We start from the raw sequence: 21299 nt of genomic DNA, 5'->3' as shown, positions 1-21299 counted from the left end.
CTCAGAAAATGCTAGTAAATTTACAAAGATTTGCCAAGTAAAAACTTAAACATATTCATCAGTAGCTTTAATTAGAAATCGTTCAGTTAAATTTTACTTGGAATATGGAATTAAGTAAACTTTACTTAACCTAGTTAAGTGAAAGTAACAAAGAAAATAAGTAATTTTAACTTGGCTAGTAAAAGGTTGATTAATATTTTACTTGAAATTTCCTTTGCATTACAATTCACTCTAACAATTTTATTGAATTATACCAGTCATTTATAGTATGTGTTTTACTTAGAGTATCTCAGTAATTTATACTTCATCATGTCAGATGTTGAGCATGATGTGAAAATCCAAGACCTTAATACTTGGTAGACAATACACACTGACGGTAACATTTGAATGTGTCATTTTGAGTAGAAAATTTACTCAAAATGTAACAAAATGGCAAGTTACTAAATCCTGACAACAAAAGCAATGATAAAACAGAGTAAATACAGCTGGAAACCAGTGAAAAATGAACCTCATTAATTATTCAAGGTCCAGTGCATGATGGGAACCCCAGTGTCAGAAAATTTGAGTAATTTTTACTTAATTTTATTGAGTTGATATTTAAGCTTTCATTTCTACTCGCTTGACTTAAGTACTGATATGGAATTTACTTAGTTTTTTTAATTCTTGCCTGAACTAACTTTTTCTTGTAAATTACATTGTTTTTTTTAAAGTAGTATTTACCTTACCAAAAAAAAATTTTTTTACAGTGTTTAGATGTCTTCACAGCACTTTGGTCAGTCTTGTGGCTGTTTTAAATGTGCTCTATAAATGAATAAAACTTGAAACTTTTATAACAAGTATCCGATTCCTGACCTTATGGATCCGATTCAAGAATTGGAATTGATTTTAGATTCCCAATCCATGGTTCCATGAAGAACTTTTAACGTCTATGTAAAGGTTCTTATTATGGAAAAAGGTTCTTTAGATGGTTCTGAGATGGTTAAAATGGTTATTTTAATTACTGAAAATGTTCTTTTGGGAACCAAAATAGTTCTTCTATGGCATCGCTGAGAAATAATAATAATAATAAAAAAGTTTTTTTTAAAGTGTTAAACAATCTGTATTTTTATAATAAATGTCTGGCAACCCTGCTGCAAGAAATGAACTGTGATTAAAATAGTAACTGCCTGAATTAAATTTAATTTAAAAAAGTTAATGATAGGAGCTTTTTTTGTTAAACTGTTCATCAGCATCTATTGGATAGTCATTTTATATTAGAGAGTTTATAGATATTGAGCAAGTGTTTTATGGCATTTCCTGGTCATTATATATCGCTCTAATGAAGATGAAAGAGTGTGAGGTGTGTGTGCTGATCTGACGACAGGCTTTGGGTGGAGTGTGTGTGGGAGGATATTTGTTATTCCGAGTAGTTCCCAGTATAACAGCTGCCCTGTTCCGTTCCTGCCCACTCGCTCCTGAACCGCTGGAAACTCGCTTCACCTTCAGGTAATCCTCAATATTCACTTACAAATTTACAACTCGTGAATCATGCACATGTTTCATCCATCTATCTTTATGAGAGGATTAATCTCTCTTTACAAGAAACGTATTCATGATTTAAGTGGGAAATTCTGTCAGGAAACATTATGATGCCACCGCTAATATGGAAACGTTGATAGAACATTTGTTTAATAATAATTTATTTAAAACATTATTAGTACATCGTTACATGTTTTTTCCCCCTCAAACGTTTTAGTTGGAAATTCGTCTAACATGTTTCTAATATTTGTTTCAGAACGTTCAGAGAACATTCGAAAGTAACAATCCCATTATGTTTGAAGAATGATACAATTGAATGTTAATGTTCGCAGATCCAGAAAAAAAGAAACTTTTAAAAAATAAAAATAAAAGGCGCAGAGAACATCCAGAAGTGGCGTTTTAATAACTTAATTAGAACGTAGGATAGGCCTATATGTTTGTTAGCTGTGTAAGTACACACAGCTTCGTTTATTTTCAATATCAGGTTTGTATAAACATAATTATTTATATAGTTTGAATATTTCAATATCATACATTGTATTCATCCTGTAAATCCCAGTATTCTGATGCTAAATTGATGCTACAAATTAATATTTACCAGAAGCCATAGATGAAAAGTTTTTAAAAGATGATTAGAACCATAAATTCTCTCTCTCTCTCTCTCTCTCTCTCTCTCTCTCTCTCTCTGTCTCTCTCTCTCTCTCTCTCTCTCTCTCTCTCTCTCTCACTCTCAGTATGAATGAACTCAACACTGGGATTCTGGCTGCGCTTCTAGACTCTTGTGAATCGATGAGTGGCAGTTGTTTAGTTTCAGTGTGAATCCAGACAGGGGTCCAGCGTGTGTGTGTGTGTGTGTGTGTGTGTGTGTGTGTGTGTGTGTGTGTGTGTGTGTGTGTGTGTGTGTCATGGGTGTGTGGGCTCTGCTGCTGGTCTCTCTCTTGCAGTGGATCTTCACACAGGCGCTGGAGAGGATCGAGCTCCAGGAGGATCATCTGCTCACCTGTGGACAGGTACAGTACACCAGCTCTGTCTGTTTACCGCGGTAACTGTTTAAAGTTACTGATAAACTAGAATATCAAGCTTAAAGTAGTGAGAACATACGGTTTTAAACCTGGTTCAGACATTCAGACTTGTTTTCTAGTTGTTAGTTTAGTGCACTTGATTCGCTGAAGCTCAGAGTCAGACATGTTTCTACATGGAGCCAGTTACTAGGAATTTGGCTGTTTGCAGAGGCGCAGTGTGTGTGTGTGTTTGTGTTATAGAGTGGTTGAGTATGTGTGTGTGTGTGTGTGTTTATGTTATAGAGTGGGTGAGTGTGAGTGTGTGTGTGTTTGTGTTATAGAGTGGTTGAGTATGTGTGTGTGTGTGTGTGTTTATGTTATAGAGTGGGTGAGTGTGAGTGTGTGTGTGTTTGTGTTATAGAGTGGGTTAGTGTGTGTGTGTGTATGAGTGTGTGTTTGTGTTATAGAGTGGATGTGTGTGTGTTTGTGTTATAGAGTGGTTGAGTATGTGTGTGTGTGTGTGTGTGTGTTTATGTTATAGAGTGGGTGAGTGTGAGTTTGTGTGTGTTTGTGTTATAGAGTGGGTGAGTGAGTGTGTGTGTGTGTGTATGTGTGTGTGTGGGCGTATTTGTTTGTTTGTGTGAGTGTGTGTTTGTGTATACGTGTATTTGTGTTACAGAGTGGATGAAGTCACACTTTTTCTTGTTGCGTGTGTTTGTTGTTTTCTGCTCAGTCTGCGTTCTCATGCAAAACCGACAGAGACGAGCTGCAGTAATCTATGCATATCATCACTTACGTAGGCTACCACTACATTTGCATACATATATTACTCTAAATACAGTGTTGTTTTTATTTTAATCAGTAGAAATTATAAATATAAGTACCTCAGGTGATCTTCGGTCAAAAATGTAAAAAAAAAAATTTTTAGAATGGTTTTCTTCATCTGAATGGTACGAAACTTGGTAAAGGTTTTGGCGCTTGCTCTGTGAACACACATAAAATCATGGACATGATTGAACAGGTTAATTGGTCCTGTAAAAAAGAGTCACACTTGTGCTCCTCGCGGTCAGAAATGAGCGCATTGGGAAAAAATGTGAGACAAATTTCTCAGTGAAAAAATTCTCTAGTGGAAGCGTTCGGTACTGCAGCCGACAACTTCTCACTGAAAGCTCATTTACTGAGATATCAGCCTAAATTCTTGAACACAACTTGTTTAGATTAATGGCTTTGGGTTTCTCATAGTTTTAGAGTAAAACATTTTTCATAACAATAAACGTAAAATCTGTAACGTTTTTAATTTCACTTTTTAAAACTTTTTTCTCTTCAGCAATAATCCGGCAAGTGTCGTCTTTGAAAAGATATCAAACTGAAGTCTGTTGCTTTTTTATAGCAGTTTAAGTTGGAATATGCTCAAAAAGGTGAATAAATAGATTATAATACAGTGTAAATATAATTTAGTACCATAAAATCTCCTAAAAATACAAAATATTAAATAAAAAACATTATCAAACTAAAATATAGTAGCCTACATTCTACACATTGACATACAAAAATTAAAAATGTGGTTATTTTTGACCGACATGCGGAGAGCACCAGAGGGTTAAATAATAAAAATGTAATAACTTTGTATTATATGGATTTCTTTGTATAATAAATGTCATTTTCTCTTAATTTTCATGCTTTTCCTTTTTGGGGTCAAAATATAACCCGTGCATGTTTTTTTTTTGAGCGAGAGAGAGAGTCGTTGTATGTTATAAATATTATTATTGTGTTAATGTGATTGGATGTTTGATAATAGTTTTGTCTCTCTAGGGTATAATTCACTGTGAAGTCAAATCAGGTAAGAAAACTTTGACTAAAGTGTGTGACGGATATTTCCAGCTGAACTGTGCAGTGTCTTCATTTGTGTACTGGTCTCGTGTCAGGCGGCCCGACGTGCATCAGTGATGACGAGCGTGTCCATGTGACCCGTCTGGACGCCTACACCGCTGAGTGCCAGAAGCAGGAGACCCAGAGCCTGTGCCTAAAGACCCTGGCGAGCGTCTCAGTCAGAGGTACGGCTCTCGTCACAAGGGGTTTGTGGGGCGCAGCGTGTCTCCATGCGGTCTGATAGGATTGTTTCTGGCCTCTCAGACGCAGGTGGAGCTGTGACGGGCGATGGCAGTGCAGAGGAAGAGGAAGAGCATGGAGGCATTGATGGAGAAGATCCCGAGAACACGATGACTGCTGCCACTGTCCGCATGTGCTACGCGTTTCCTTCACAATCGCTCTCCAGAACCATCCGCTTCACAGTCCCGAACTCAGCTTTAGAGGACAGCACTACACTACAGGTCATCCATCCATCCATCCAAAACCCCAGTGTTAAATTAATACTTGTTTATTTGAGTCCACAGTAGAGGTCTGCACGGGCTTTAAACTGAAGCCCGAACCCGGCCCGTACCCAAAATCATTTAACCCGACCCATGGGCGTTGGAAGCAAAAAAAATTTGGGTGGTTCATCCTCCAGATTTTTTTACTGGAGAAGATTAGGGGTGTTCCCGAAGACAAATACCTTTTTTAAAATCTCAATGCAATAATGAGTGAAGTGAACGAGTGAGTGAGAGTGCAAATCCGTTTCTGCGTACATCTCTCAGAAATCAGAGCTTGGCAAGAGTAATATCAACTCAAATAGGCTACTACATGTTCTACGATATGATAGTGTATATTATTGTATGTATATTTAAATGATTTAAGGCTTGTACAATATGATAGGCTACTCGAATGAATGGAAAAAGCACAGCACGGTCACAAATCAAACAGTGCGTTAATTGCCATCTCTGCGCGTCTCCTTCTCAGCAACCAAACCAGCTCTAATAGCCAATAATCAACTATTCATATACATTAATTAGTTACTACTTGATATGTCTATTTAAACGTTTTAAACTTCATATGATCTGTATTCTAACTGTTAGAAGCTCCGGTTCTCATAGGAACAGCACATGTGCAGTGGCTCGTCTGGCCTAAAAAGTGAATGTTTGGTGGGACTCTGAATGAAGGTGGAATAGGTTTGAGTAGAAGCGTGGAAATCAACGCTGTAGCTAAAACGCGGAATGGAGTTAAATGTATCAGGGCTTTTCTCAAGTGGTATGGATTTGTCTGACGGCGCTCTTAAAAGTGAAGAGACATATGTGCTGAATTAGAGACGGTAGAGGTGAGTGGGTCCAATATCATTGGTCTTAAAAAGTGTATAAATATACAATGGTTCCGACGCCCATGACCCGACCCGACCGTTACGGTTATATTTTATTTATAATTCGCATTTTGGCCTTTCATTTATACAACAACAGCGTTTTGGGTTCCTGAAAATGAAAAAAGTTTTTGAAAACGGTCTCCGTGTAAACCACAAAAACGTGAATCTCTGAAGAAGATGATGTCATGCACATGCATATTACGTGTTCAGTCTATAGTGTTTCATCGGCATCTAAAGGCCTGGCAGCAGAATACAGAGTTTTTAGTCGTTTACCTGATCCGTGTGGATGGGGATCGTTTTGACAATGGAATCTTCTGTACACGGAAAAAACTCACAGGAAAAACTTCTCTGTTTTAAGCATATCGTTGTCGTGTAAATATACCCTTGGTCGCCATTACGATGATCAGTGTTTGCTTTAGTTGGGCTCTTGACCCTTCATTTTATAATATTAAATTGTATTTGGCTGCTGTAACCGACTTATAGCAGCCAGACAAGCCATGTGATCAGGTGTTGTTGGTTATGTTTTGCCTTAATCATCATGTTACGATCTGAATCACTAAACTTCTAAGTATTGTACTAAACACTTTTAAAAGTTGTTCTGATCAAACAGGTTTGAATCTCTGTCATTTAGACAGACACTGACATCAAAAATCAGCGCATTAACATCAGCGTATGAATCTCGACAACAATGACCATCAAAAAGCATGATGCAGTGCATTCTGGGTGCACCAATCACAACTCATCCATGTCTTCCAGCATGCATTGCGACATGAATAAATTGTGAGCTCAATTGTCTTAGTAATTTCCTTTATTTTTACTATTATCTTTTGTCTTTGCTGTTTTATGTGACTTTTTTGAGTAGTTTGTTGTGTGATGTTCAGAGTTGATCTGTCTATCTGAATATTCTGTTTGTCACTCTTGTTGGGATAATAATATAATAATAATAATAATAATATAGAGATTAATACGCTGATTCTTGATGTATGTGTGTGTCTCTAAAAATGATGTGCAGAATCTTATGCTGTAACATCACAGGGCTGCTGTAATCAATAATGTAAAATATACACATCAACCACTAATCGCTCAGAATGAGATTAGTTCATCAGGTCACTACATGATGATTATTACTATCAAAACATAATCAACACCTGTACACATTTTCTCTGTGCTTTTTTTGCCATAACATATGTGGTGTATACACAGTTAAAGCAGCAGTTAAAACACACAGTTAAAGCAGCTAGACAAAAACTTATGTTTATAAAGTGAAAGGTCAAGAGACCAACTAAAGCCAACACTGATCACCGTAATGGTGACCTTTTCCGTCAGTGATTCTGCTTGTGAACATCAGGTGTCTTCAATCATCTCCCAATTATTCCCTTAATTATCTCATGGACTTTAACACTGATTCAGTGTTACATTTTACACCCTTGAGTGTGGAATCAAATAAACTTTTGAGGAGCGTAATTTAACACTTGGGTTTTTGCTGTCTGTCTGTTGCTGATTCTTCAAGTGTGTGTATGTGTGTGTGTGTTGTAGGTGTGGATGTCTTTAGTGGTGGAGATACCGGAGGCAAAGCTCGGCAGTGTTGTTGTAGTCCATTCTTCATACACAAACTCCACTAAACAAGTCACTATTCCTTCAAAAGAGGACGGTAAATATGCTGCAAAACACTCACACATGCCTCTTTCACTTATCATAAGTATCTGAGACAAATAAATTGTTGAACGTGATTTCACCAAGTACCACATGATCCTGGATCAACATCTTTGTTGATCCTGGAACAACTTTCCAATCAACCAATCAGATTTGAGGGACAAGTTTACAGTTTATGTCAAGTTTAGGCTTAGAACCAGGCTGAGGTGCTTCAACATTAGTGTTATTCACCAATCATTTCCCTCTGATTTTAGGGAAAAGTTATGGGTAGGTTTAGGGTTAAGGATAGGGTAAGGACTACATTTTGGGACAGGAAGGTTATTCCAGGATCAACAAAATATGTTGATCTAGGAACATGTCTTACTTGGCAAAATCACGGTGACCCAAATGAATGACTGATTAACATTAATTGATGAATGGCACCAACATATTTTTCTCTTTCAGTGTGTAAGCGTTTTGATGCCATATACTGTAGAGGTAAGTAAACCGTTATCCAGTTTACACGTCTAGTTTAGTTAACTGGTGCAAATCACGTGTATCTTGATGAAGGCTTAGTTCACACTTTCAGTCCAAATCCGATTATTTGTGAATCCGATTGCAATCTGATGTAAAATCTTTGAAGTCCACACTGTGTATCGCAACTGTTCAGATCCAATTTGTGTGTCCATGGAGTTTCATTTTCTGGAATATCTGCATTGGTTTCTATGGCAATTACGTTGCGTAGGTAGGAATACGCCAACAACAACAACAACAACAACAACTAACCGCTACATGGAGGGTTTTGCATATAGATGTTGTCTTATTTAAATTTTACAACATGGAAATGTGTAGCCGCCATGCTGGAGTCTAAACTACTGCGTCTTCTGAGGCAGAACCGTCGGAGGCTGGTATAAATGGCTTTTTCCGCGCTGTCATCTCCACCGGTTTCAAAATATGTCTCCGTTATATTGTCATTTTCTGCTCGTCCGGCACAGCATTGTTTCGGCAGCATGTTTCCTATTACAGCGTCTGACGTTTACATCAAACGGATATGCACAAAAATGGGATTTAGACTGACAGTCTCAACATAGCCGAAGTGTATAGACTGAAGACTAGTTCACATCTTCACACTGCCCTAGTGAATGCCACAAAACAGCCCTGAAATCAAACTCTAATGGCAGAATGGCAGCTAAAACAAGTTATGGTTATGGAAAAGTTATGGAAAAGTTTACCCAATAGTGATAATTCATGCATGCAGGGCAGGTGTCACTGGTTCTGTGTCATATATCTGTGGTCCATCTGTGACTTCTTCTCATTGGTTGTGTTGGTTTCCAGTCGCACCCAGGCTACACAGAAGAACTGATCATGTGACAGGAGCAATTAAACTGTATGTGGCTGATGCAGACAAATGGAGATCCCAAGAGTTTAAAGCATGCCAGAGGCGGGACAGGAACGGACGCTGTCTTAAGGTGGAATGGGTACGTCACACAGATCAATAATACATTTAATTGGTTAATTTAATTAGTTTTAACTTCCCCTTTTTGTATCTTCCTTAATGTAAAGAATAACACCAGCCATGAGTTCGAGATTTCCCATGGATCTGTCGCCCCCTGTCTGTGCTTTGAGGTAATGGCAACAAATGTTTATTTCTCTTATTGAATATTGAACAAATAAATAGAAAAGCATCATATATTAAAGTCATGCATACAAACATACAGAATAAAGAGGTTATATTAGTAACACTGTCTGGAGATCGAAAGTCATAAGCCAATACTGTGATGTTCACATATAAAACATGTGAAATCTATGTAAAAACTGCCTTGCAAGAAAGTAAATATAAGTAAAGTGGGAAGCTAGTTTTATTATTCTTGTTGTATTTTTCCTTGATGCTTATTCTCTTTCTACCTTTGCATAGATTTGGGGGAACTTTCCCCGAACAGAGTACTGTCCGTTTTTGAATGAAACAGGTATGGCATTCACTTCCTACTTTGAATACTGACACACCATGTATTTAAAGGAAAATTAAGGGAACTTTCAGAATATTGAGCTGGAACTTGGTTTAGTCAAAGAGTTTTCAGGCTGGAAGTGGCTTTCCCACTAAACTTTCCCACTGAATTCTTGCATACGGGAACAACACCATTACAACTAAAAATTTTCTAAGAAGAATTTCCTACTAAAGCAAGGTGGTAAGCGTATCCATAGCAGACTGGCGTGGACGGCATCATGCCCAGTGCATTATGGGTGTTGGGACGTTTTCCTACCTATTTGGCAAAAAGGGAAGAAAACCGCTTTTCTCTAGTCAGATTGCATTGATTTTTAAAAAGGATTTCTTCTTTCTACTACATAGGCAGCCAAGTTTTATTGAAAGCCCATTTTGCCGGTTGTGAAGTACTAACGTTTTGAGAACTTTATTAAAGAGCAGAGAACTTTCTATTAACGTTACTGGAAGAGTGTTTGTTTTTAACTTTGAGAGAACCATGCCAGAACGTTCCCTGTCAGCTGACTCAGTACATAACAAATGTACAACATCAAATTTAAATTGCAAATACGCCAAATGGAAACACTTCAATTTCGCAAAAACTCCCTTATATCGCAAAAAAGTTTTTACGCTCGTATGAGGTGATTTTACAGGCAATTTGAAAAAGGATTATTCCGCAAAACATTAACAGTCACACCACGTATGTAACTGTCGATCATAATTTAAAGATGATTTCGTATGTTTGGACAGTATTATTTATTAAACTCATAAAAGACAAAAGTATCACAGGAATACTGGATTCTAAACAACACTGAAGAAACACTCATATGTGCCGCTCACAGTATAATGCTCTTTCCTTGACATTAATGCTTGGAAAACATGCTTACGTCTCCTTCAGTTAATAATAATGACTAGTGCACTGGCTGAAATATACGTAAACCTACCAACATGACTTTTGGAACGACTTAACATTCGCATAACATCGGTTAATGGAAACGGTAAAAAAAAGCAAATCTGTAATGGAAACGAAGCTGATGTAATCAGTGCAACCGTTGCTGACTTAAGCACTGTATGACTGTTACTCTCCTTTCATTCTCCACAGTCTCAGTCTCCAGTGTGTCGGTGTCTTTGTCCGAGGCTGAATCTCGAGACAAGCGTCCCGCTCTGGTGTGGATCCTCACGGGCTCCTGCAGGTTCGAGGCTCAGCTGTGGGTGTGTAAGAAGAGCTCAGGCCTGGACACCAGATGCCATGCGCTGAACACCAGATCTCATGTGCACATCTACCAGAACAACAGCTGGACACAGACCACAGACCACAGGCACTGGGTGGGAAACTGCACTTGAGATGTTTTTCTCACAATTGCGCTATATTTATATTATAATTATAATTGTATACATATATTGAGATATTTACAATTGCGTTATAAAGTCAGATTTGCTAGATATAAAGTCGTAATTGGGTGTTATAAAGTTAGAATTGCGAGATATAAACTCACAATTGCAAGACAAAGTCAGAATTGCGAGTTCTGAGTAATCTCGCAATTCTGAGGAAATTTTTTTTTCCTTTGAATTCGATTTTATAACTCGCAATTGCTTAATGAGTTTATATTTCACAATTGTCAGAATTGCCAGATATACATTAAACTCAATTTGCGTTTTAAGTCAGATTTGCGAGATGTTAACCCGCAATTGCCAGAAAAAGTTAGAATTGCGAGTTAAATTTCACAATTCTGACTTTATAACATGCAATTTGAACTATTTCTCGCAATTCTGACTTTACAGAAAAGTAACAAAACACAAAATTGCATGTTATAAAGTTAGAATTGCGAGATGTAAATATGCAATTCTGAGTTTATTTCTCTCAATTGCGAGTTTATATCTCACAAGTCTTACTTTATATCTCACAATTCTGAGAATTAAAGTCAGAATTACGAGTTGTAAACTCGCAATTGTGAGATAAAAAGTCGCAATTCTCTTTTAAAATGTTTTATTCTGTGGCGGAAACAAGCATCCATACTATCCAAACAGTAACTGTAAGCAGTTATAATAGTGAGGCTTGACTTAGCAAACACAACTTATACGGCTCTTTTAAGATAACTGTATAAGCAAGAGAAAATTTTAAGAGAATATTTTAAGGTGACTTTGTTACAGTGTAATTACACAAATAGGTACTGAGAAATATTAATAAAATGATATATTAATAAAATATACTTAATATAGTGTAGTTATACATTTAAGCACAGAGTAATAATAATAATTAATTCATAGTTTTTACTATAATAACTACATGTAATCTGTAACGGACACTATAATATAAAGTGTTGCCTTATTTAGGGTTTGGATTATGGTCAGTTGATTGTAGTTATGCATAATTTAATGTTATTACTATAATAAGTACATTTAGCACATGTAACTATGTGACCTTAGAATAAAGTGTTACTGTATATTTACTTCTCTAACACGTATCTTTTCTTTCATCCACTGCAGCAGTTACGAGGAGAGTTTCTACAAGTGGAACGTCATCCTTTATTGTGTGTTCAGGTACCTAATAAACTTCTTCATCATGTTTACAGTTCACTTCTGATGTGTGTTGTTTGTTTGGGAAATGTTTGGGAAACTGGCAGTGTTTTGTGTCTTGTGCAGGTTAAAGTGGCGGGAATGGAAGGTTTGGTGGGACCAGTGTGTCCTTTTGAAGGCAAGCTCTCGCATCCCTCAGTTCTGATGAGGGAGCAGAATTAATGTGCCATAATACTTTAGTACTACAACATAACGCATTGCAGATATAATGCAGATTGTGATGTAATAATGGTTCTCCCTCTGTGTTCTTGTGTGTGTGTGTGTGTGTGTATGTGTGTGTGTGTGTATGTGTGTGTGTGTGTCAATGCTGCAGTGAAGAGGGCTCACTGGATCTTCCCGCTGGTGTTGTTAGTTCTGCTGGTGTGCATGTCAGTGCTGGGAGCCTATGCAGTGCAGGGAACACTGAAGAGTGAGCATTACACACACACACACACACACGTTTATTTTGCTATACTTGTGAGGACATTCCATAGGCGTAATGGTTTCTATACTGTATAATTGTATATTCTGTTCCCCTACACTAACCCTACCCCTAAACCTACCCATCACACACACACACACACACACACACACACACACTCGCACACGCACGCACGCACGGACACACACACACTGACCCTACCACTTAACCTACTCATCACACACACACACACACACACACGCACACACACACACACACACACACACACACACACACACACACACACACACACACACTAACCCTACCACTTAACCTACCCATCACACACTCACACACACACACACACACACACACACACACACACACACACACACACACACACACACACACACACACACACACACACACACACACAAACACACACATACACACACACACACACACACACACACACACACACACACACACACACACACACATAGACTAACCCTACCCCTAAACCTATTATTTTTTTATTTTTTTAAACCCCTTATTTAATTGAAATATCAGCTCTTTTACATTGCCGTAAAGCAAACAAGGTGTATTTCACTGTACTGGAAATAATGTCACATTGCAAAAAAAAAAAAAGTTTATTTGTGTACAGTATAATTCTTATTTGTATTGTTCTGATTTTTGGGTAACATGTATCTTTGTGAGCTGAAGAGTTAATGACCCTTCTCTCTCTTTATAACAGGTTGGGTGTTCAGATGGCTGAAGCTGGATGATGTGAACAGTGAGTTTCCTTCATGATCTCACCCCGCACGCCACTCACTATACAATCATAAATAGAAAAATGTTCTTTATTGGCTTTGATGGTTCCATGAAGAACCTTTAACATCCATGGAATCTATTCATTGCACAAAAGTTTTTTTTATAGTGAAAAAAATGTTACTTAAAGGTAACATATAATGCCCCTTTTCACAAGATGTAATATAAATCTATGGTGTCACCAAAATGTGTCTGAAATTTCTGCTCAAAATATAAGAACATTTATTATAACTTGTCAAATTTGCCCCTTTTTGGGTGTGAGCAAAAACATGCCGTTTTTGTGTGTGTGTCTCTTTAAATGCAAATGAGCTGCAGCTCCGCCTCCGTTCAGAAGAGGGCGGAGTCTTTACACAAGCTTCAGAAACTCCGGCAATAACAAAACAGGCCAATCTCACTCATCCAGAATCCCAGAATAACCAGTAGCGAGTGCAGCCTTACTGTCAGATTTCATGATATGTCCCCATTTTAGATTATAATACACTAAGAAAAACTGTTATTTTAAGAACCGTTCTCTAAGAGGTTCTTTTAGTAACCAAAAAATTTTTAATGGCATCACTGCAGAAAAAATCTGTTTGGAAGGTGTGTAGTGTGGTAGATTTTCCCATACGCACCTGACTTGGGTTTATCTGGCCGTCTCCACTCGACACTTGCAGATATTATACCCAGTTGACTTCCCCTCTGACCGTGTTGAGTAGCTACACTGACCGCATAAAATGCCTAAGAATTACAGTTACCTGAGCACATCTAACCCCACCTGAGAGTCTCACACTGAGTCGAACGACGCCTCGTTCATTTTTGAACACTATCACTTGGGAATAAGGTCTCTAGTGTTCGACTAACCTGGTCATTACATGCATGATACATAAGTCTCTGTTCTCTGTCATTTATCCCCCTAGCAGTACTTCCTACATTTCCCATGAACACTGTGCCGTAATGCTACGTGAGGACGTTTCACACTGCAGTTTGCAGTGAAACCAGCGCAAGAAACCATGGAAACGAATGGAGAGTCCACCAGAAAACACAAGGAAGAAGAAGAACGAACGGAGCCAGAGCAGGGAGCATAGACTTAAAGAGGAGGGAGTTAGCTAGTAAAGTAAAAAGTTAAGATTAAACTAAATGCGGCGGTGGTTGGGACAGACTTCTGGGGGCGAGAAGAGGAACAATCCAGGGGATGAGGACAGAGAAACAAAGAAAAGAAAATTTAAGGCCAAATGGCTGACGGGTCGTGAATGGCTTGTGCTTGATCACGAAAATGACGTCATGTTTTGTCAGGATTGCCGCATGTACGGGAAAGAAAAAAACAAAACAAACAGTTTCGTGGTAAGAACTAATAGTTTTAAATTCGAGGCAGTAAAGGACAATGAGAGTGCCCGAAGTAATCAGGAGAGCCTAAGGATTAAAACTGCCAAGACAGGTCGTATTGAAGAGACTAGAGAGCCTTGCAAAAAAAGATCAAATGCATTCAGTGGCACTCATAATTTCTCGTATTTTCCGGAAAAAATTTGGCTAGTGCAAATTCTGATTGGCTGGTAACTTTAGAAAGTTACCAGCCAATTTAAAAGAAAGTTACCAAAGTTAGGCTGGTGATCAAAAAAGTTAATTTCGAACCCTGGTTATGATTAATTTAAAAAATCCCTCTCAATAGTTTCAGCGGTGTGTTTGCTGACGTTCATCTGTGTGTTGTTTCAGCTGCGGTGTCGGGAGGCGTGGAGCTGCTTCTGGTGTGTCCTCCGGACTCAGACGCCACCGTCATCCAGCTAATGTGCCGTCTGGGCTCGAGTCTCTCCGCTCTCGGCTTCACCGTGTCTCTGGACTTGTGGAACCGCTCCGAGATCAACGCTCTGGGTCCGGTTCCCTGGCTGCACTCCTGTCTGGAGCGGGTGCGGCGGAGCGCAGGGAAAGCTGTGATGGTTCTGACTCCGGAAGCCTGCGAGCGGGCCGAGCAATGGGGCTGTCGAGGAGCGAAACTTGAAGAAGAAACGGGGGTCCAATCGACATCGTGCTCCGAAGTCTTCGACGCAATGCTGAGCCGTGTTCTGGGAGACTATCTGCTGGGTCGTGCGGGAGAGCGGTTCGTGCTGGCGCAGTTCGGCGGGCGGTGCACTGCCACGGCCCTGCCCAAGTTTTTCCGGGGACTGCCGCTGTTCAGCTTGCCTTCCCAGAGTCTGGACTTCATAATGGAGCTCACTCAGGGGGCTCGTACGGGAGCAAGAGTGTGTGAGCGGTGGGAGCGAGCGGGGGCGTTGAGGGCTGCGTCACGGGCGTTATCAGGAGCGCTCGGAGAGATCCCGGGTGTCACAGGACACACCTGTCCAAGGCTCTCGGAGGACTCTGGGATGGACAACGGATGGGAAACTGTCCCACTGCAAGCAGAACAGTCAAGCACTGCTCTCTACCCCAAAATAAGCACTGTAGGTTGGGTCTAAGTTAATCTTAGCCGAGCCTCATCTTAACCAAGAACCTCGTAAGGTACGGTCAGGTTTCCCAGACAGCAACATAGTGTTGGCCCAGATCCGCCCCACGTCTGATACATGTAGAATCCATGTGTACCAGATGTGGACCGGACCTGGGCCGACACTATGTTGCTGTCTGGGTTACCGCCGCTGAAAATCATTTCAATAGGAATCTAATAGAAAAAGTTCCCAGTTTGCTCATGGTCAGATTGTTCACACGGATTCACCAACATAAAGCTTGGTTTGAAAGTCACTTCTTTTGACACTATTAACAATTCACCGTCCTACATCGTATTTTCTGGATGAAATTCCATACTTGTTTTTTACTGATTTGGGGGTGCTGATTACAGAAGTAGTGGCTGTTTTGCTTTAGCACATTACACATGAGGCATGAGGTCTGGTCCACGCCGAGCCTCATTCTGACCAAGAACCTCGTAAGGTACGGTCACGTTTACCGAAATCATTTCAATAGGAATCTGCTCGATTGAGCATTTCGCATAAGGGTGAAAGAGTTCCCCATGCAGATTTTGCTGATGTTCAGGTTGTTCACTTGGCTTCACCAGCATAAAGCTGCTTGGTTTGAAAGTCACTTTTAACACTATTAATAATTCACCGCTCTGCATCGTATTTGCTGAATGAAATCCAATACTTCAGGGTCTCGACATTACAGCTTGTCCGGGACAAGTGGATTTTTTGAAGGGGCAATTTTAAGAATTTTACTTGCCCAACTGGACAATTAGCCTGATTAAAAGTTCAGTGACAAAAAACAACTAGGGAAACACCAAAATAAAAGAATGTTTCTGATTTTATTGACTGTTTTTGTTCCGTTTCAGCAGCGAAAATAGTTCCAAACAAAGATCACAGCAGCACTCGGCACGTTTCATTACTGAACGATTCAGCGTTTTGAACGAATCGGCCCATTCATAAACAACTGCATCATTCTTGAATTAATCAGCCGTTTGAACGAATCGTCTGAATGAATGGCTCACTCATTAAGACGGTCAACTGCCGCCATCTACTGGCGGTTAAGTTTAACGTTTCTTATTATATTTTCAAAAATTCTCATAACATTATTTAATACAGTTGTAATTTTTCAGTGTAAATTATTAAATTTGATTGCTAACAGCCCTATAGTGTCTTAATATTCTAATTGAAATTATTGATCAAATATAAGAATTTGAAATGAAAGATGAAGATACCCCTTTTAAAGGTCCCATTTTTTTTAAGCTTTGATTGTGTTTACAGTGTGCAATATAACATGTTCATGTTTCGCGTGTAAAAAAACAGTATTTTTCACACAATTTACTTATCTGTACACCACTGTTTTCACTGTCCAAAAAAACGAGCCGATGACTTCCTTGTTCTATGAAGTCCCTCCTTCAGAAATAGGTAACGAGTTCTGATTGTGCCAGCGGTTCCTGTGTTGTGATTCGACAGCAGCTTATCGCACGTTGCTCGGAAAGGTCACGCCTCTTACCATAAATTGGAGATGCATGCGCTGATTGTTATTGTAAAAATGTCAAACATATTACCATATCAATTTGAGCCGGATTCAGACCCGGAGAACATAGATGAAGAGAATCGATTAGAACCTGTTCAAACACGACTTTTGCAGGATGTTTCACAGTGGTAAGCTGTTTATTTAGTAGTTGTCATACTTTTAATTGGTTAAAATGTAATGTTAAATGTTACAAACTGTTATAAAAGCTTGTGGTATATGGTTTTTTCCCGTCTGTCGAATTAACGATGGTGTTGTTGAATTTTTAAAATAAGTCCATTGTTTATTCCTACCTTAGTTACACGTGTGCACGAGTTTTGATTAGTAAAAGGTTTGTCGGATTAGTTACAATTCCCATCTAAACAGCGTTGCACTTTGTGTAATTAGTTACAGAAACGGTTAAACGCACCAACTTAAATAACAAAATACACTTACCGGTTGTGGTCCATGAACAACGCCTTCTCCAGACAAAGAGGGAACTGCTCCATCTTTCAAGAACAATCTTTATGCGAATCCGGCATTAAACTGACTGAGATTGAGGAAGCTGTCCTCGGCAAAATGTGCTGCACAAAGTTTTAAATGAGGATTATATTTCTCGGGAACCGGCATGAAGATAACAGCGTCTCGACGACATGACGACAAACACACTCTACAAACGATACTCTTCCTCTTCTGCGTGGGAGCTCAACAAGACCACGCCCCCTTTGTTTGTGTATCCTGTGGGCGGAGATTAGTCAAAAAACTGTTCTAATGACGTCATTAAAAAAGGAAGTAGAGGGATGTAGTCCAAACCGCACGTTCGCTGTAGTCTTTGAAAGGGGACTTCTGTTAAATAAAATATCTCGCTAGGCATTGAACTTTGAGCTTTATAATTTTACAGGTATTATTTATGCTCTAACAGCAACATTACACACTAACTAAAGTTTGAAAATGGAATCGCGAAGAACGGGACCTTTAAGGCCAGGCACTACAGCCAAAAACAGGGTTTTTTCATGCATCTGTCAATTTTGAGATTTAGGCTTTTTTGTTTTTCATAAAGTGTTTTTTCAGACTATAATGGACAGAAAACACCAAACTACACTTTTAACTGTATCTTTTAGAGCACTTTATCTGTTTGCGTCTTAAGATTTCAATTACAGTGTATAGGCCTATCTTTTAAAGGCCGTTTTGTCAAAATGAGTTATTCCTCCTAGTACATTGAGCCAGAAATCTCCACTTCAGTCAAATTTACATTCACCAAACTTTACAGTTTTATTTATCTATATTCTGAAGGTTTTTACAGAAGTGTTTGTTCATATATCATTTTCCTGATTTTATACAACATTTTATTCCTAAAAAAATAGTGAAAATGTATTGATTTTTGGCTGTTGACAGTATTTTCTGGTTTGTGGAATGATAAATAGAGATATCGAAAACCCCTCTGTAAAAACCTTTACTCTAATATATCAAAAACAATGAAAGAATTTTGAACCTGACTTGTTCATGAAATGTATGCAAATTAGTGCATATTTAATTAGATAGCACCTCACTTGCATATTTAAACATAACATTTCTGAAAACTTAATACAAAAAATGTTTGCAATAATTAATGTAATTATCAACTGGTGAAGTATGGTGATATTTATTAGTAATTTTTTTTTATCCTATTATCCTGGGGTGTCTCGCCTTAAAGATAAAAAATTACCTTGTGGTAAATATCACAAATATGCAGATTTAAAAAATGTCAAAGCTTCTAGACACTGATGAATTGCTTCAGAATAAATTATTTTTACACCGCAAAAAAACCTTTATTACTCTGACAAGTGAATGACCAGTTTACTTGTCTGAAGGACATGACGAGGGTTAATGTCGAGCCCTGTACTTGTTTCTCTCTAATTTTGGGGTGCTGATTCCAGAAATAATGCCTTTTTGCTTCAGCACGTCACACTTTCTCACAAAATATGTGCATTTTGTAGCATTTTTGCTTTCAACAGTTTGTAAGGTGAAGAAGGCTTCTATTGTCCAGGAATCACCAGAAAAGCTGCCACAAATACCTGATTCCTATCTTTCTGAGACATTTTGTTTCAATTCTCAGCCGATTTTCACATGTATACAACATTATTTTTGATTTCAAGGTTAAAATTATGGCCAGTGACAGAAGAAAATGCAAACATGAACCCGGACGGTGTCTGCGACATCTGTGGATGTTTTACTACATCCACACAGCGACAGAAAATGAAAGATTTTGTTAAAAAAAGCTTATTTATGCTGTTAGTATTAAGTTCATTGAAATTAAATGGAGTATGTGAACATTATTTTTCACTCTTTTGCAGACTGCAAGTTTTGAATAAATTACTTCCTGATACATACATGCATATATACTATATATGTACTGATACATACATGCATATATACTATATATGTACTGATACAGACATGCATATATACTATATATGTACTGATACAGACATGCATATATACTATATATGTACTGATACAGACATGCATATATACTATATATGTACTGATACATACATGCATATATACTATATATGTACTGATACATACATGCATATATACTATATATGTACTGATACATACATGCATATATACTATATATGTACTGATACATACATGCATATATACTATATATGTACTGATACAGACATGCATATATACTATATATGTACTGATACAGACATGCATATATACTATATATGTACTGATACATACATGCATATATACTATATATGTACTGATACAGACATGCATATATACTATATATGTACTGATACATACATGCATATATACTATATATGTACTGATACAGACATGCATATATACTATATATGTACTGATACAGACATGCATATATACTATATATGTACTGATACAGACATGCATATATACTATATATGTACTGATACATACATGCATATATACTATATATGTACTGATACATACATGCATATATACTATATATGTACTGATACATACATGCATATATACTATATATGTACTGATACATACATGCATATATACTATATATGTACTGATACAGACATGCATATATACTATATATGTACTGATACAGACATGCATATATACTATATATGTACTGATACAGACATGCATATATAATATACCGGTATATACATATATAAAAGGTTTATACTGATATTTTTGAACTCATCATCATCGATTATTTAATATTAGGCCTTTTTTGCATTTTGCATTTTCATGATGCTGGGCTGTGTTATAGATGTAATGCCTGTATGTTGCTAATGTGACCTTTAGACAGGAAGAAGAAACCATGTGACACACATGTAAATAAATGTTGTTTAGAGGCGTGTTCATGTGAAATATATTGTGCAGAATATTTACTGATCAGAAGTGTTGTCAGAGTTATGGATACAGCACCTGGGCTGAATGAACTCAGTCTGACATTGATGTGTAAAGATGTATATTGTATGATATGTAAATCTGCATTATCTCAAGCTCATTCTGCCGGATGAACCAGAGCTTGTTTTACACAAGGAAAACCACAACGGACCGCTGGAAAACCTGAAGATAGACTTTTGCACCTACACATTAAACTCTAAGACAAATGTAAGAGAAGGGCAAGATTGCGAGAGAAGCCACTTTCTTCTTTTTTTTTAGAATTACTTTTCTATAGCATATACTGTAAAACCACAAAGGCTATATATAAGTAAGTCAGAAAGTAATAAGCTATGTCTCTTATATAAGCTGTAACTGTACGGTTTTCAGTCAGATGTCCGGTTGCATGAATGATTTGCCTTTTTTTCAATACTTTTTTTCCTGGTTTTAAGTTGTGTGCCTATACAGTAAAACAGTGTGACAATTTGCCCCTATTGGTTTTTGTACACTAATGTTTAACAAATTGTGAATTATCATTTTTTGAATGACCAATATTGAGGCTCACAATGTCATAAAAAGGAGCGATACAAATTATTCTATATATATATATAAGAAAAGAAAAGAAAACATAAAATATGAAAAAAATACAGTTTTTCAACCAGGAGATTGTAAGTAATTAGTGAAATCAGCTGACTGAGTTAATGGGTGGAATGAATATATGGCAGGACTTTCACTTTCTGACCCCATGGACTTTACACTTCTATAACATACAATATCAAATATGTAAAAAAAAAAAAAAAGCAACACATAGCCTAGGTGTTATTAAAA

General features: G+C 37.8%; 1 protein-coding gene across 1 annotated transcript; it reads left to right on the top strand.

Moving 5' to 3' along the window:
- Nucleotides 1-1410: 1410 nt before the first annotated feature.
- Nucleotides 1411-20456, top strand: LOC143703140 (interleukin-17 receptor C). Its single transcript, XM_077197249.1, has 17 exons — nt 1411-1485; nt 2253-2353; nt 2404-2528; nt 4332-4359; nt 4445-4573; nt 4653-4849; nt 7285-7399; nt 7846-7878; nt 8716-8858; nt 8944-9006; nt 9296-9347; nt 10461-10684; nt 11846-11899; nt 12002-12053; nt 12249-12344; nt 13090-13128; nt 14853-20456. The coding sequence occupies exons 3-17, from the start codon at nt 2424-2426 to the stop codon at nt 15587-15589; spliced, it is 2067 nt and encodes a 688-aa protein (XP_077053364.1). The 5' UTR covers nt 1411-1485; nt 2253-2353; nt 2404-2423; the 3' UTR covers nt 15590-20456.
- Nucleotides 20457-21299: the final 843 nt, after the last annotated feature.

This window comes from Siphateles boraxobius, unplaced genomic scaffold (assembly GCF_051911475.1).
Source record: "Siphateles boraxobius isolate OS27281-9 unplaced genomic scaffold, OSU_SipBor_1 38, whole genome shotgun sequence".
NCBI lineage: Eukaryota > Metazoa > Chordata > Actinopteri > Cypriniformes > Leuciscidae > Siphateles > Siphateles boraxobius.
Note: the sequence above shows the minus strand (reverse complement) of the source record. Positions and strands in the feature narration are given on the sequence as shown.